Source organism: Denticeps clupeoides, chromosome 13 (genome assembly GCF_900700375.1).
Source record: "Denticeps clupeoides chromosome 13, fDenClu1.1, whole genome shotgun sequence".
Taxonomy (NCBI): domain Eukaryota; kingdom Metazoa; phylum Chordata; class Actinopteri; order Clupeiformes; family Denticipitidae; genus Denticeps; species Denticeps clupeoides.
The window spans coordinates 15,012,951-15,026,531 of record NC_041719.1 but is presented as its reverse complement, the minus strand read 5'-3'; the positions used below and the strand labels follow the sequence as shown (position 1 = coordinate 15,026,531).

The 13,581-nt window shown below is 43.2% G+C and overlaps 1 protein-coding gene across 8 annotated transcripts in view; it reads left to right on the top strand.

The window, feature by feature from the left end:
• bcar3 (BCAR3 adaptor protein, NSP family member) overlaps window positions 1-12,573 on the top strand; it is a 48,781-nt gene extending 36,208 nt beyond the window's left edge. For 7 of the 8 annotated variants that reach the window (XM_029000122.1, XM_029000125.1, XM_029000124.1 and 4 more), the window contains 9 exons: window positions 4,728-4,856; window positions 7,061-7,503; window positions 8,210-8,310; window positions 8,902-9,731; window positions 10,561-10,676; window positions 10,840-11,011; window positions 11,108-11,219; window positions 11,655-11,861; window positions 11,978-12,153. In XM_029000122.1, the coding sequence (XP_028855955.1) occupies window positions 4,728-4,856; window positions 7,061-7,503; window positions 8,210-8,310; window positions 8,902-9,731; window positions 10,561-10,676; window positions 10,840-11,011; window positions 11,108-11,219; window positions 11,655-11,861; window positions 11,978-12,153 (2,286 nt within the window). Of the gene's footprint in view, window positions 1-4,727; window positions 4,857-7,060; window positions 7,504-8,209; window positions 8,311-8,901; window positions 9,732-10,560; window positions 10,677-10,839; window positions 11,012-11,107; window positions 11,220-11,654; window positions 11,862-11,977 lie in introns of all 8 variants that reach the window. The other variant, XM_029000123.1, reaches the window with a different exon arrangement.
• Window positions 12,574-13,581: the final 1,008 nt, after the last annotated feature.

Here is a 13,581-nt window from a genome sequence, read left to right as displayed (position 1 = left end):
TGACTTTTTTTTGCAGAAATAAAAACCAGGTTGTTGTTTGTGTGTGTGTGTGTGTGTGTGTGTGTGTGTGTGTGTCTTTGGGCATAAAAACCAGTGGACATGCTGCATGCATTTTAGCCTGGAAGTACCTGTGTGGAATGAAAAATTATTGCAGGACAAAACCAATATATTATAAAGAGCATGGTTCATAAGCAATTAAATGTGCAGAGAAAGCTACTGTGGTGCTGTTTATTAACTGGGTAAAATAATCCATGTCATATTGTTAGTATGTAAGGATTCTTTGATCATCTATCTGGAAAAAATTTACACAAAATAACTCAACACTGTCCGATCTTTTACTGGATCGCTTTACAAACTTTTTATTTCCTATCGGATAATGATCAGATGTGACGACATCCTATTATTCCAACCCAGTGATTTCAGCATTGCTCTCAGTGGACAGTGGTGGTAATATAATATGGCTGAAGTCACTCCATTATGACTCAGAGACACCATGTTGAAGGGAGAAGACGTGTCATCAGCCATGTGTGACAGAAAGAGCCACTGGACTAATGCATGGGTGGTCAGACATGACTGAAAGCCTAATGTATGATTGATCTATGTGCAAGAGGGCGAAAGCCTTTGCAGGGCAGATTGTACTCATTTATCTATTTATTTTTGGAAGATGATGTTCATTTGCTGCTGTGATTTACATTTATTGTCCCTTTGGGGCTCTAAAAAGACCTGGTTTTATTGGCCAAAAGAGCCAAAGACAAATGGAGACACAGTGTGACTACTGGAATATCTGGATAATTTACACTCTGGTAATATTTGGTGGCAGTTCTCATTAAATTGGATGCTGTGTGGGATAAAAAAAAATGTTTAAAAATGTATAAAAACATAAAAACTAGCTAAAAAGCAGGTTGTTTCCCCTGTCTGTGTTAAATGTATTTGTCATCTGGTCACTGTAATTTGTGGCTTTGGGGTGTTGGCTTAGCCTTGACAGCGTAGCAAGAGCTGGCCGCTCATCCCTCGCTGCAATGGTCATACCATCGCTGTTTATTTTCAGACTTCATAGAGCTGAGATTGTGGCTCTCTCGCTATATATCATATGACACATATAAATACCCAGGGAGGAGTTGGGCGACGACATCTCCATAAACAGACCAACGGTCCCAGCAGTGTCCATCACATCTTCTGTTGATAGATTTTAAAGGACTCAGGATTCTAAAAACTGAAGACAGTGACCACTTTCGACATTGGCAAGCATCCAGAACGACAGGTCAGGGAGCAGATCCTTTCATCTGCAAGTAATAAATGGCCTCCAGCGTTTCGAAGGCATGATGCCTTGTCAACCCTGTTCAGACCACTGCTTCTGACGCGGACATAAGGGTCCGCACCTATGGCCCGTAACCATGGAAACAGACCTGTGAGTGCAGTCCTCTGCGATGGTCACGTCCCACGTGGCCATCGATAGAGACAGAAGAAGAGCATCAACCAGCTCAAATGATGCAGTTACAGCCTAAAACTATTGCGGGAAAAGTTTAAGAAAAATCATATTCAAAACGAAATAACTTGATTATTTTGAGACATTATTACAAAGGCGAATGTTAAATCAGTGGTATTTTGAAATATAGGAACTTTTTTTCTAAATGAGTGAAAAAAGCTCGGCATTCTTCATTTTCTGGTCAAAACAGAAAACAGAATACTGGAAAATGGATGTAAGCCAGTGCTCATAAGTCAACTGACATTGTAGTTTAATAAAGCTCTGCGTCGGTCGGTCAGAAGACAAGCACAAGATCAGAGCTTTAGCTGGCTGTAGACCTGTTAAATTATACATTACTTCCCAGACACTGTCCCTGTCACCATTAGAGGGTCAGGACTCATAACGGTCCACTTAGTCTCAGTCGGATCCCCTCAGCCCAGCTGGGGCCTGCTTATAACCCTGCTGGTCAAGTCCCCAGCCGTGGGCTGTGTGCTCACTGGCCCGATCTCCGTCTCGGCGGGACGGTGGTCCGGCGTTGAGGGGTCGGGTTGGTGGACGGCCTGCCAGCCCCCCGAAGCTTGGAGGATTGGAGTGAGAGTGACAGCTTGCCTCCCCCCTGTGGGCACCATGCTGACAGGAACCCTCCACTACCCACTTCACTTCACTTCCTTCTCGTCTTTCTTCCTCTCCTCCTTCCTTCTGTCTGTCTTATGCAGTATTAATCAAAAACCATAAGGCTCCTGTCCTCCGGGACAAGAGTTCTGCCTTCATGAATTCATCCAACACTCCAATATTTTCCCATGTTGCCTTGAATAAAATGGTGGAAGACAGGAGGCGCGGCGCATGAATAGTAAACAAGGGCCGTAATGCATTATTGAACCTCATTAGCATTAAATGTGTTCAATGAGTTTTAAATCCCTCACTTAACTCACCTAAAATCAGCCCTTGTGTGACAAAAACGCAGACGTCAGGAGCCCAAAATACACTAAAAACATCTGCTGCCTAACCAGGCCTGGCTTTACAGCATCACTTAATGAAAGTCATAAAAGCTATTTTAATCTAATGAGTCGCAGGGACACATACACACTCGCTGTTTGTCTCTGATGGATGCGCCTCGCTCATAAAGGAGAGGGGACGTCACTGTGCAAGCGCCCGTGACTCAGTCGATTTAATTTGCCCCATGTTAAAAGCAAACAGCGCCATTTTTAATTCACACTGGCCCTTCCTTCTTCTCTAACATCCTCGTGAAAGTAAAAGACGTGAAGCCCTGCTTCACTTTTATTCGCCATGTAATTCGGCACACCACAATAGCCTGCTCAAGTTTACAGCCCTTCGTATATAGCCCTCCGGAGAGGGGTCTAGAAGCGGCCCTGAAGATTTAGGTGTGGCTTCTATGGAGCGCTACCATAACCGACTGCCGCTTGCTGTGGTTTGAGGGTTTTTACGTTTTTGTTTTTTTTTGTCCGCAATGCTTAAAAAAGTGCCACATTCTGTGCATTCCAAACATTTAACCAATGGCCAGACAGTCTGTCTGTGCTCCGCTGAAGCACAGTTCGATGGAGGTATAAATTATTAGCAATTAATGTCCCGCTAGTACAGTACAAACCAAAAACCATAAAATCCCTCATCTCCAGCAAGCTTACATGTGGCGGTGTTTAAGGCCATGGTGATGTGTTTCCACAGCAGGCATCCAGTCCCAGTGTAATAATACATAAAAATACAGTCCAAATTTCTTCTTAACCCCAAATGAATACATTTTTTTGGTTATTAGTTATTAAAGAATAAAAGTGAGTAAAACCTTTTTTACTACCATTGGTAGTTTTGCTTTTTACTTCTTTGCCGTTGGTTTCCTTATTGTTTTCCTTAATTTAATACAGCAAAGCTATCAGGCGCCTATTTGGTTAATATTGGAATTTTCTGTATCAGTGATTTCCTGGTAAATATCTGCTTTGACGTGAGCTCGACTAGTTAAACTGGTTTCAAAATAATATTTCAGAAGAACATGTCACTCTGCCTTTATTCATGATATAATGATTTTCTTTTATTTCTCCATCAGATAACACCGGGGCCATTGGAAATTCAATATTGTGGACAAATATCGAGGCCAATAACACTGATTATCTACCCAAATTGAGTAAACATGCATATTGCGTGGGGTGGAGACATTGTGGGTCTCAATCTCTGGTTGCACTGCAGTGCTAAAAGTGTGCCATTTAAAAGACGGCACAGAAATCATATCACTGGTGTTCCTTTTATTTGTGATTGGATAAGAATGAAACAGGTCAAAGATGGAGAGAGGAGGACCGTCTTTGTGGTGAAATACTGTTCATGCCTGAAATACAGAAATATGTACTCATATGCAGTTGTCAATGGCATGCATCTTTCTTTATATGAATTTATATGAACGCCAGTGCCTGTTATGGTCAGTCTGATTAATCCAAGTTATTAAATCTACACCACACCTTTGCCTGCTCTCAGATCCTTTAATTTGTATAAAGGTACTTTGTTCTACCTAAAGGAAACGTCAGTGTCAGACTAATTAATGACATTCTGCTAAAAGACAGATGTCTTTCACCTAAAATTAGTTATTAAAAATTTTAAACTCAACTATATGGTTTGTGTACTGACACTTGGAGGGAGTTGGGTCATTTGTTTAGTGCACCTCTTTTTAAGGGGGACATCAACACTATTGAATGTTGTGAAGGGATCGGATTTCACCGCATTTTTACTGGTGGAAGCCCACTGCCCTTGGCCCCGGTGACATATTTCTGAGTACTATTCACAGATTTACCAAAAAGAAAAAGAGAGAGCGAGAGAGAGAGAGAGAGAAATGTGGTGACTGCCCTTCACCCTTCAGGGCTGATGACACAATGTGTGTTTTTCCCCTATCTGCCTTTGAAGGCCTGGATAAGCATGAGTCACACGGTAACTCGTTCCTCTTCGGTCAGGAAGCGTGCCTCTGTAGGAGGGTGCGCTTCTGGGCGTTTGCAGGTACGGGTTGGGCTTGCCCTGGGGCCCTGATTGGGGCGGAGTTGTTGGAGGAGGTGGGAGGAGCTACAGCGATCAGGCTGAGAGAAAATGAATCAGATTGAGCTGTTAGGTGTGGCGAGCTGCTGGAACGTCCCGTCTTACCACACACACACACACACAAGGAGGACGAGGGAATCGGCAGAGTTAGCGATACACACACACACCCGCTGTGTGCCTCAGCTCAAACATGACTCTGCGGCTGAAAGAGCCTGTTGTTCCCGTCTATGTGCAGTTCTCCCGGGACAAGTACATCATGGACGGGCCACCGGAGAAGCTGCGCAAGGAGCTGGAGGAAGAGCTGAAGCTGAGCGGAGAGGAGCCCCGCAGCCACGCCTGGTACCATGGAGCCATCCCTCGACAGGTAACTTCATTCAAGCCGGTGGAGTGACTGGGATGTATATAGTCTGGTTTGTATTATGGAAATAGAGATATGGTTTTATTTCGCTCATATAAGACACACAGTTCAGCTTGAGGTGAAAAATAGTGAACTGAAGAAATCTTATCTGTGACTGATGTCGTTGGACTTGATCAAGTTTGTGCAAGTGCTTAGTTAGAGTCATGCCACTTTTCTGGCAAAGGAACCTTTGCTCTCTGTGAAGTGGAAAAAAAATCATAATGAAATCAGATAAAAAAAAAAAAAAAAAAAAGGCATCATCTCTCGGTACCGTGATGGTGAAGAGAAGAGCCAGCAGTGCCGGATGTCAACAGTCACACAGTAGGCAGGGGTGACATACAGCTGGTGATATCACAAAGGTCATGTTCTTCATTTAGTCTACTCCCTGTCTGAGAACATGTGCCCTCTCATGGGCTGGGAAGGGCAGATTACACACAAAACATTGTCAGAGGACATGTGGGTTCTAGTAAATTTAGTCTAAACCAGGCCTGAAATTCTGATCAACTCTTCTAAGATACAGTCCCTTTCACCTCACAGATGGAAATGAAAAAAGGCTTTTATTCAAATGACATTAATAACACTACTTTCCCACCAGTTGAAATGAGCCACTCGCCAAGAAGTCAATACTTTTTCTAGTTCATGTTATGGAATTTTAGGATACACAGACTAAGCAATGCAAAAATGATGAAAAGGACCTTCACAGCTTAAGTTGTAAGATTGTGCAAGAGCCCCTAAACTTTATAGAGGTTTGCGGGACTTTTTCTTTTGTCAAGAAAGTCCTTACTGAGCTGAAATGGAATGATTTCTGTCAAAAATACCTCAGTCTCACATTCAGAGGGTGACGTTTCTCTAGGTCTCCTAGTAACTTGAAGATATTTCTAGTGGTCTCCTGTTTGCTTTGAAATGAGTGACCCCGGTCACCTCTGATTTGTAGTGCCATTTTACAGACAAATGATTCTGAAAGATTTCCACTTCTTCCTTGCGGAGTAAAATGACAGCAGTGTATGGCTTGGACATCTTTACTTTACTCCTGTTTTCCTGGGAAAAGTCTGAAAATTAGAGAAGGAAAAGTAGCTATCCCTACAACGTCATCCCAGGAACGATAAGGCCCGTCGATAAGCGGGGTTCAAACACGGTTCCAGTCACTAACAGCACACCGTGAACTTTTCACAGGAGACAAACCGGGTACAGTCTGACTTATTCAATCAAAAAAAGTGCAGATAACGTCTCCTGATATTGAAGTCATAACTGTGGCAATGGGCCATTTGAATATTTATTGATTTGTGTTAACCCGGCAGTTTTTCTGCCATATCAATTGCATTTAAGCAACCCAGATCAAATATATTGGTGCTAAAAAATCAGCATAACATACAGTCGACCTTTGTTAAAATGTAAGATCTTGGTGGTATTAAAAGAGGTCAGGTCAGACAAGGGTTCACCAATTAGAATGCTTCAGTTAAAGACCTGTCTGCATGTTTGGTTTGGTAGCACCCAAGGCCCAAGCATAGAAAATGATGGGAATGATGAGGGTTAAATCATCCCGAATGAGGCAGTAGGGTATGTGAGATCTGTCAATCATCCAAATGGGCTTCATCCATTTTGAAAATGATCATTAAGTCTTCTGGGGGTCAGAAATCCTGACTCCTGGGTGGGTAGTTTTTGTTCTATACGATAACCAGCAAACATTTCTTGTTTGTATTGGTATATTTCTGGAAATACTGTAGACAAACTTGATGCTACATTAGGGAATGTGTCTGACCTTTTTTCATTAATAATGCATTCATTAATTTAGGTAGAACACAGATTACAAATTAAACAAAAAGCTTTTCCATCCTACTCATAAGAAACAATGCTATCCTGACACATTAAAAATGAGCCACTGATACAGATATTACTGGAAAAAAGAGCCATTTAATCATTTAATAACCTTTTTAGTTACTTGGAATTGAAAACCATGATTCTGAGGAATTATTTCCTTTTGTTGTATTTTACATTGCAATAAGGATTTAGTTTTTTTAGCAAATCCCTTCTTTATTATTTAAATCATCCTTGTATTAGTCAGGCTGTAGTGCTCTTAGGTTTACGAATTAATCAGCTATATTTCAACCATTTCTGAAATAATCATATTGCCTGAAATAATCATCAACTTTTCTGATCTCCAAATCTGGCAGGTTGCAGAGAACTTGGTGCAGAGAGACGGAGACTTCCTCATACGTGACTCTGTTTCCAGTCCTGGCAACTACGTTCTGACCTGCCAGTGGAAGAACAGCCCGCAGCACTTTAAGATCAACAAGAAGGTTGTGGCCATGAATGAATCCTACTCACGCGTGCAGTACCTGCTGGAGAAGGAGGGCTTCGACAGCGTACCCGCCCTGGTGCGCTACTACGTGGGAAACCGTAGACCTGTGTCAGAAGTGGTGGGAGCAATCATCTTTCAGCCCATTAACCGAAGCCTGCCGCTGCGATGCCTGGAGGAGAGGTACGGCGTCAGGGCCATCCGGCCAGAGGGCGGACACCACTGCGAACGCAAGAGCCAGACCCCCAAACGGCTGAGCTTGAACATTGTGAACGGACACTGCCAAGATCCTGTTCTCGGCCATGGGAACCTCCTCAGGTGAGAGCAGAGAGAAGCCGCCCCGTCATAACTGACTTGTCGAAGCACATACCCAGTAATGGAGTCGTTTTTCTGCCGTATTGGGAATACCGCTCAGTCATTATCACTTGTCAGAATGTTTTTCTACGACACCTAAGATGTCGAGTAGAAACATGGCATCAGGGTTTCACAACCAGCATGAATAAGGCAGAATGTCAACAATTTAAACAAAGACTTCTTCCTCATCTGAACACATTTGTATGATTCCCGAAATGGGATCTGAATTTTTCCTCCTAAAAAATATTCCCCCCCAAAAAATCCTCCACAATTACTCTACTCTAAATTGACTCTAATTGGTGTAAAGTAAACACCACACATGTACCCGAAAAGTGACACCTTCATGTGAAGCCAGCATAGATAAGTACATGTCTGGAATGAGTCTTTCCAATGACTCATATAAAGTAGTGGTGTGTGTTAGTCGGCCCTACATGGAGAATAAATGGAAACACAAAACCAATGCAAACCATGAGGAAAAAATATCCTCAGAAATTACAAGTTTTCATTTCACACACCACAAGCAAAAGTATCATTTCGAACCAACAGGGGGGGGCTTAAAGTATTCCCTCCACATCTCAAGGCTGTTCGCATCAGGCCAGCCCATGTGAGCGTGAACGCAGGAGGAGAATGCTCAGGGGAACTTAACATTTTGTTCTGCTCCTTCGAACAGCAACAAAGATAAGTGTGGGAGCCAGCCGGCCTGCCTTAACTACGTCCCGGAGAGACGGCGGCCCCTGAAGACGCACCAGTCAGAGAGCTTCCTCTCTCTAGGTAGGTCTCCACTCATCTTTCATCCTCACTGTTTTGGTTCATATGTCTGCAAGAGTCAATGTTAAACATTGCGTTCTTTTCAGCTTGAAAGTCCAGGCCAGAATAGCTGGGCCAATAGCTATTAAGGGCCCTATTTTCCAAGCGCTACAGTATGCCAGTTCACATCAAGTATGTCTTTAGAAATAAGCAGATGGAAACCAGTTAGTTATTTGTATCTACCCACTTACCCAGCGCTTTTTGTTTGACTGTCATTATTTGTCACCCAGAACACAAACTTAAATCATGGTAGTAGAGGACACTGACATCGTTTATGCAACCGAGGTGCCGTAAACATGTACAAAACTGTAAAGCCATGTGATTCATTTTAAACTCCTCAAATAAGAATCCAGTCTCCTCCCTGCCTTCTGTGTTCCCCTTCGTTTTATTCACTCATAATACCACGTCCACCAACAAAGCAAGCATGCAGATATTGCCCACAAGGCCTGATAGCCTACAGTGGTTTTCAGACGTCTTTACAGGGGTCATTAGTTGGTAGCGGAGAGAGGAGTGTTCCAGCTATTTACCTCATTCATTTTTATTCCATATATCCAGGCTCCAGACCACCGCCAAAGCTCCAGCCCTCAGAGCTCCAGCCCAGCGCAAAATCGCCGGTCTTCCGTACGGGCAGCGAGCCGGCTCTCAGCCCAACCGTACCCCGGAGAATGATCCTTCAGACCCAAGCCGGAGAGGCCATCCGAGGCTCTGACAGTCAGCTGTGCCCCAAGCCACCTCCCAAACCCAGCAAGGTTCCCTCCTTGAGCATGTCCCATTCTTCACGCCTGCAGCCCCTAATTCCTCCACCAGTGCCCCCACAGAAGCCTCAGAAACAGCATTTCCTCCAGAGGATTCAACTCCAAGAGCAACAGCAGTGCCCCAGCTATCAAGAGATCAGCTACTGTGAGCTGAGTCCCTGCAGCACAGCAGAGCGCGAGCAGCTAAATGGCCAAGCACCGTGTAACAGCAGTTATGTGGACAGACTTAAATGTGAAGAGACTAAAGGTAGTAATGGGGTGAAGTTGGACCGCAGCTCATATCACCATGCCATGGAAGCGCTACAGAACTGCAGTGAGGAAGAAGAGGAAGACATTAAGGAAGAGGAGGAGAACGAGGAGCATATAGAGTATGAGAAAGAAAAACGTGAGGAGGACAAAGATGGAGTACGTCGAGGAGAAGGAGAGGTAAAGGAGGAGAAGCGTGGCAGCTTCCGCCGACCGGTATATGAGACCGAGTCAGCATTCAGGCCTGCTGACTTCAAGTCCAGGCTCCTGCCATCATCAGAGAACAAGCCTCTGGAGATGACTGTCCTGAGGAGAGCCAAAGAGTTGCTTCTCAGCCATGACCACAAGTCCATTGCCAAGCATATCCTCCAGGCTGACTGCCAGGTAGGGAAGGCCACAGGTTTACCCTTAAACACCCTTTTTGTGAATGCTGAACAAAATCATTATGCTAATGGAAAATGAGAGTGCGACTCATATTTAATATATTTTATGACACAAAACATGATTCCTTCATAGACATGGCATGGGATCCCAGATTTGAGAATGGATTCTGCGCATAAGTCTTATGCTCAGCAGCCAGCACAGACTGTGCATTGACACCCATTAACCACAACTCTCCAACGGTGACAACCTCATTTCAGAAACGAAAGCTGGAATCTAATCTGAGGCAAAACAACACATTGTGTTTGAATTGCGTTTCGAAGGCTTAGAGCATTTTTCTGAGAGAAGTGCTATCAACTCGCCAAACCTGCCCCATTCTCAGACTTGACACTGCAGTCTGACAGCACTCACCACGATACAGGAGGAGTGGCACACTGTGCAGGGAACTCAATCATGACAAAACCTGACTGTCAGGTTCTGTAAATCCATAGGAAAGTCATGAAGAATTTACAGTAAATGGTGTCAAAGTGCAGTGGTGGCCTAGCGGGTAAGGAAGCGGGTTCAAGTACCGAACTGCCAAGGTACAGACCCCACACAGAGCTTCCTGGGCCTTTTTCATGGCTGCCTACAGCTCAGTGAGGACAAATTTCATTGTATGCCTCACAATAGCAAAAACAATCACTTTACCTTTCCCAATATGTATAGACACAGCAAAATGCCTTCACTATTATAGTTGAAGTATTTAATTGAAATGAATCAAAGTGACTCCTTGAGAACCTTTCTTGCATTTTCCAGTCCAGCAGCTCACTGTTAATATAACCTTCATTGATAGGTTGCAAGGATGCTTCACGTTTCGGATGAAATGAAAAGTCAAATGGGCGTGAGCTCTGGTCTGGAGCTAGTGACCCTTCCTCACGGCAGGCAGCTGCGCCAGGACTTGATGGAAAGGTGAGCACTGAGAGATCGTGGTGGCCTACATTTAAAACTGTCAAAACTAGTCTACCCAGTCCGTCCTCATACAATGATGATAAGCAAGTATCTAAAAAGAAGGTTCCAAATATTCTTTCCAAACACATGGACAATTTTTTTGAATGCAACTTGTCCTCTTCAGACACCACACCATGGCAGTTGGCGTAGCTGTGGATATTCTAGGGTGTACAGGAAGTCTGGAAGAGCGGGCAGCAACACTCAACCGGATCATCCTGGTTGCCCTGGAGCTGAAGGACACCATGGGGGACATGTTTGCCTTCTCCTCCATAATGAAAGCTCTGGACATGCCTCAGGTAATGTCCATTCAACAAAACCAACTTCCCCGCTGTAGAGATGGTGGGAACAAGTTGCAGCCAGTAATTTTCTCTCTCTCTCTCTTCCATTCACAGATCACAAGACTGGACCACACTTGGACCACCCTGAGGAGGAAATACACCCAAACTGCCATCATCTACGAGAAGTCACTCAAGCCTTTCTACAAGGGGCTGTATGAGGGGACAGGTGAGAACCAGTCAGATGACCTTTTAATCTTAAATAAAAGGTTCTGCAAGGAAACGTATGATTAAATAAATTATTGAATAATATAAAACTAAAGTAGAGATTAACAATAAATAATGCTACGTCACGCAAGACATGATTTCAAAGCTACCCACGAAGATGTGTAGAGGCACAGCTACAGCTTTTTCCCCTTAGCTGAGTGAACAAAGAATGATGTCATGAAAAGAACAATGGATGACAAGATCAAGGGTACACCTGAGACTCAACCCCATTATTTGCTCTGTGAAATGCATTTATTAAGTTGAGGGGCATCTTTAAAATATGTCTACCTTCAAAATATTATGAAGTATATATTCTATGGACCGTAGCTGTCATGCAATAATGAAGAGAGTAATGGTTACTCGTGATAAGTCGTGTTCTCTGCCTCCCTCCCACCAGTGGAAGTCCCCCTGAGCAGTACCACTGTGCCGCTGCTGATGCCTCTGCTCACACTGATGGAGAGGCCGGCCGTGGCATTCGAAGGCATGGAGCTGTGGGAGAGCAACGACCAAGGATGTGAGATCATGCTACGCCACCTAGAGGAGGCACGTGGCATGGCACAAAACGTCAACGTCTACTCTGCTAATGCCGAGCGCCTCCTACAAGGTAATTATTCTACGTGCGCTGCCAGCAACTCAGGGTTTCCACCGTATTACATGGACGTAAATGAGTAAGCTACGGGTTGTCCTTCCCATCTGACATGCTGTTCTGCTTCCTGCCAGACTTCAGTCCGGATGAAGACATGCTGGAGATATTGAAGACAGACTTCCAGCTGCGCTTGCTGTGGGGCAGCCGTGGGGCGGCAGTGAACCAGACGGAACGATATGAAAAGTTCACCCTCATCCTAACAGCACTTTCCAGAAAATTGGAGTCCCCAGTCAAGCACACCGAACTCTGATGCCTCTTCTTACAAAGCCAGACTAAAGTGGTAGGACAGCACCCTCTCGTGAAACAGACGACTGCGTGACGCCCAATGGCTGGATGGTTATTCTGAAAGTACACATTATGGACTCCCAGCCAATGAAGCCTCCAAAGACACAAAGAATTTGTGTTGTCACTTAACAAGTAATGAAATTAGTATTGCCATTTTAAAGGGGAAATGCATTTAAAAAACTAATTCTACACACCAGTACACAGTACTACTAAACGTCAGTATTGTGTAAATCTGGATACACGAGTTGTAAATATAAAAATCAAAGCAAGCATGTGAATATTGAGTTATGTAATATATTGTCTTCGCAAATGTTATGTAAATAGTGATACATAAGTTTAATATCTTTAAAATATGTCTAAATAAAATGCCTTTTTTAAATTCCAATCCTGAAACCACAATTCAGTCCTGAAAAACGTGCACATACTTAGAATTGCTGCATTTTCTCAAGCAAAAAGGAATCACCAAGGAAAGCAGGACACAGACATTTTCCTAAAGGAATTTTAAGAGTTACATCACTGTCTAACAAGTGAAACTGGGCAAAAGAATCATGCATAGCTTTTTATTAGACTTTATTAAAACAATTTATTGAGAGAGCAAGATTTCTCACAATGCAACATTTAAAAGACATACTGCGATTTAAATAATTTTCCTTTGCTTTTATTGTGTGATCATTTCACTTTTCATTCATACTTGTTAAACTTGTCCAACCTGAAATTAAGTTTATCCCTGGTCCTGAAAATTCCACTGTTTACAAATCCAACCACTTGCAATGTTAATCGCAGTATTAATGGGTGTACACGGCTAATTTACAGTGTTGACAGACTGCATTACACAGTCTATTCATTTTCAATGCACAAGTATTCCTACACTTCTTTTGTGTTCAGGGAAGCACAATAACTGCATTGAACCTAATATCACTTGAACCCATGATCACTTCACAGGGCACAGTTTAAGGTGCACAACTGAGTTACTTTAAATCCTCATACTGACAAAGAAAAGTAATGATGCAGAAAAATGTTTTCTACAGACTAAATGTAGGATGCATAAAATATGTACATTCGAATCTGAATTCAAGTCACTTTAATCAAAATGGAATTTAAACCTTAAAAAGGTACAATCTGTTCAACTGTTTATTCATAGTGGCATCCAGTGGTCAAAATGCGAACAGTTCCTACTTCTTCGCATTTGGATATTTGGATGTGTTGAGCATGATTTATTTTGTTGACCGTCAAGAGACACGTTAGATTTGTAACCCCATACCTAGAAAAAAAAGCATGTGTTGCACATAACCCAGCAGCTCAACAAATGACAAAGTGAAGGAAACAAAACTTTCACAGCTTTCAGTATCCATAAGGTTGCACACATCATGGGTAAGTAGCTTTTTTCACCATC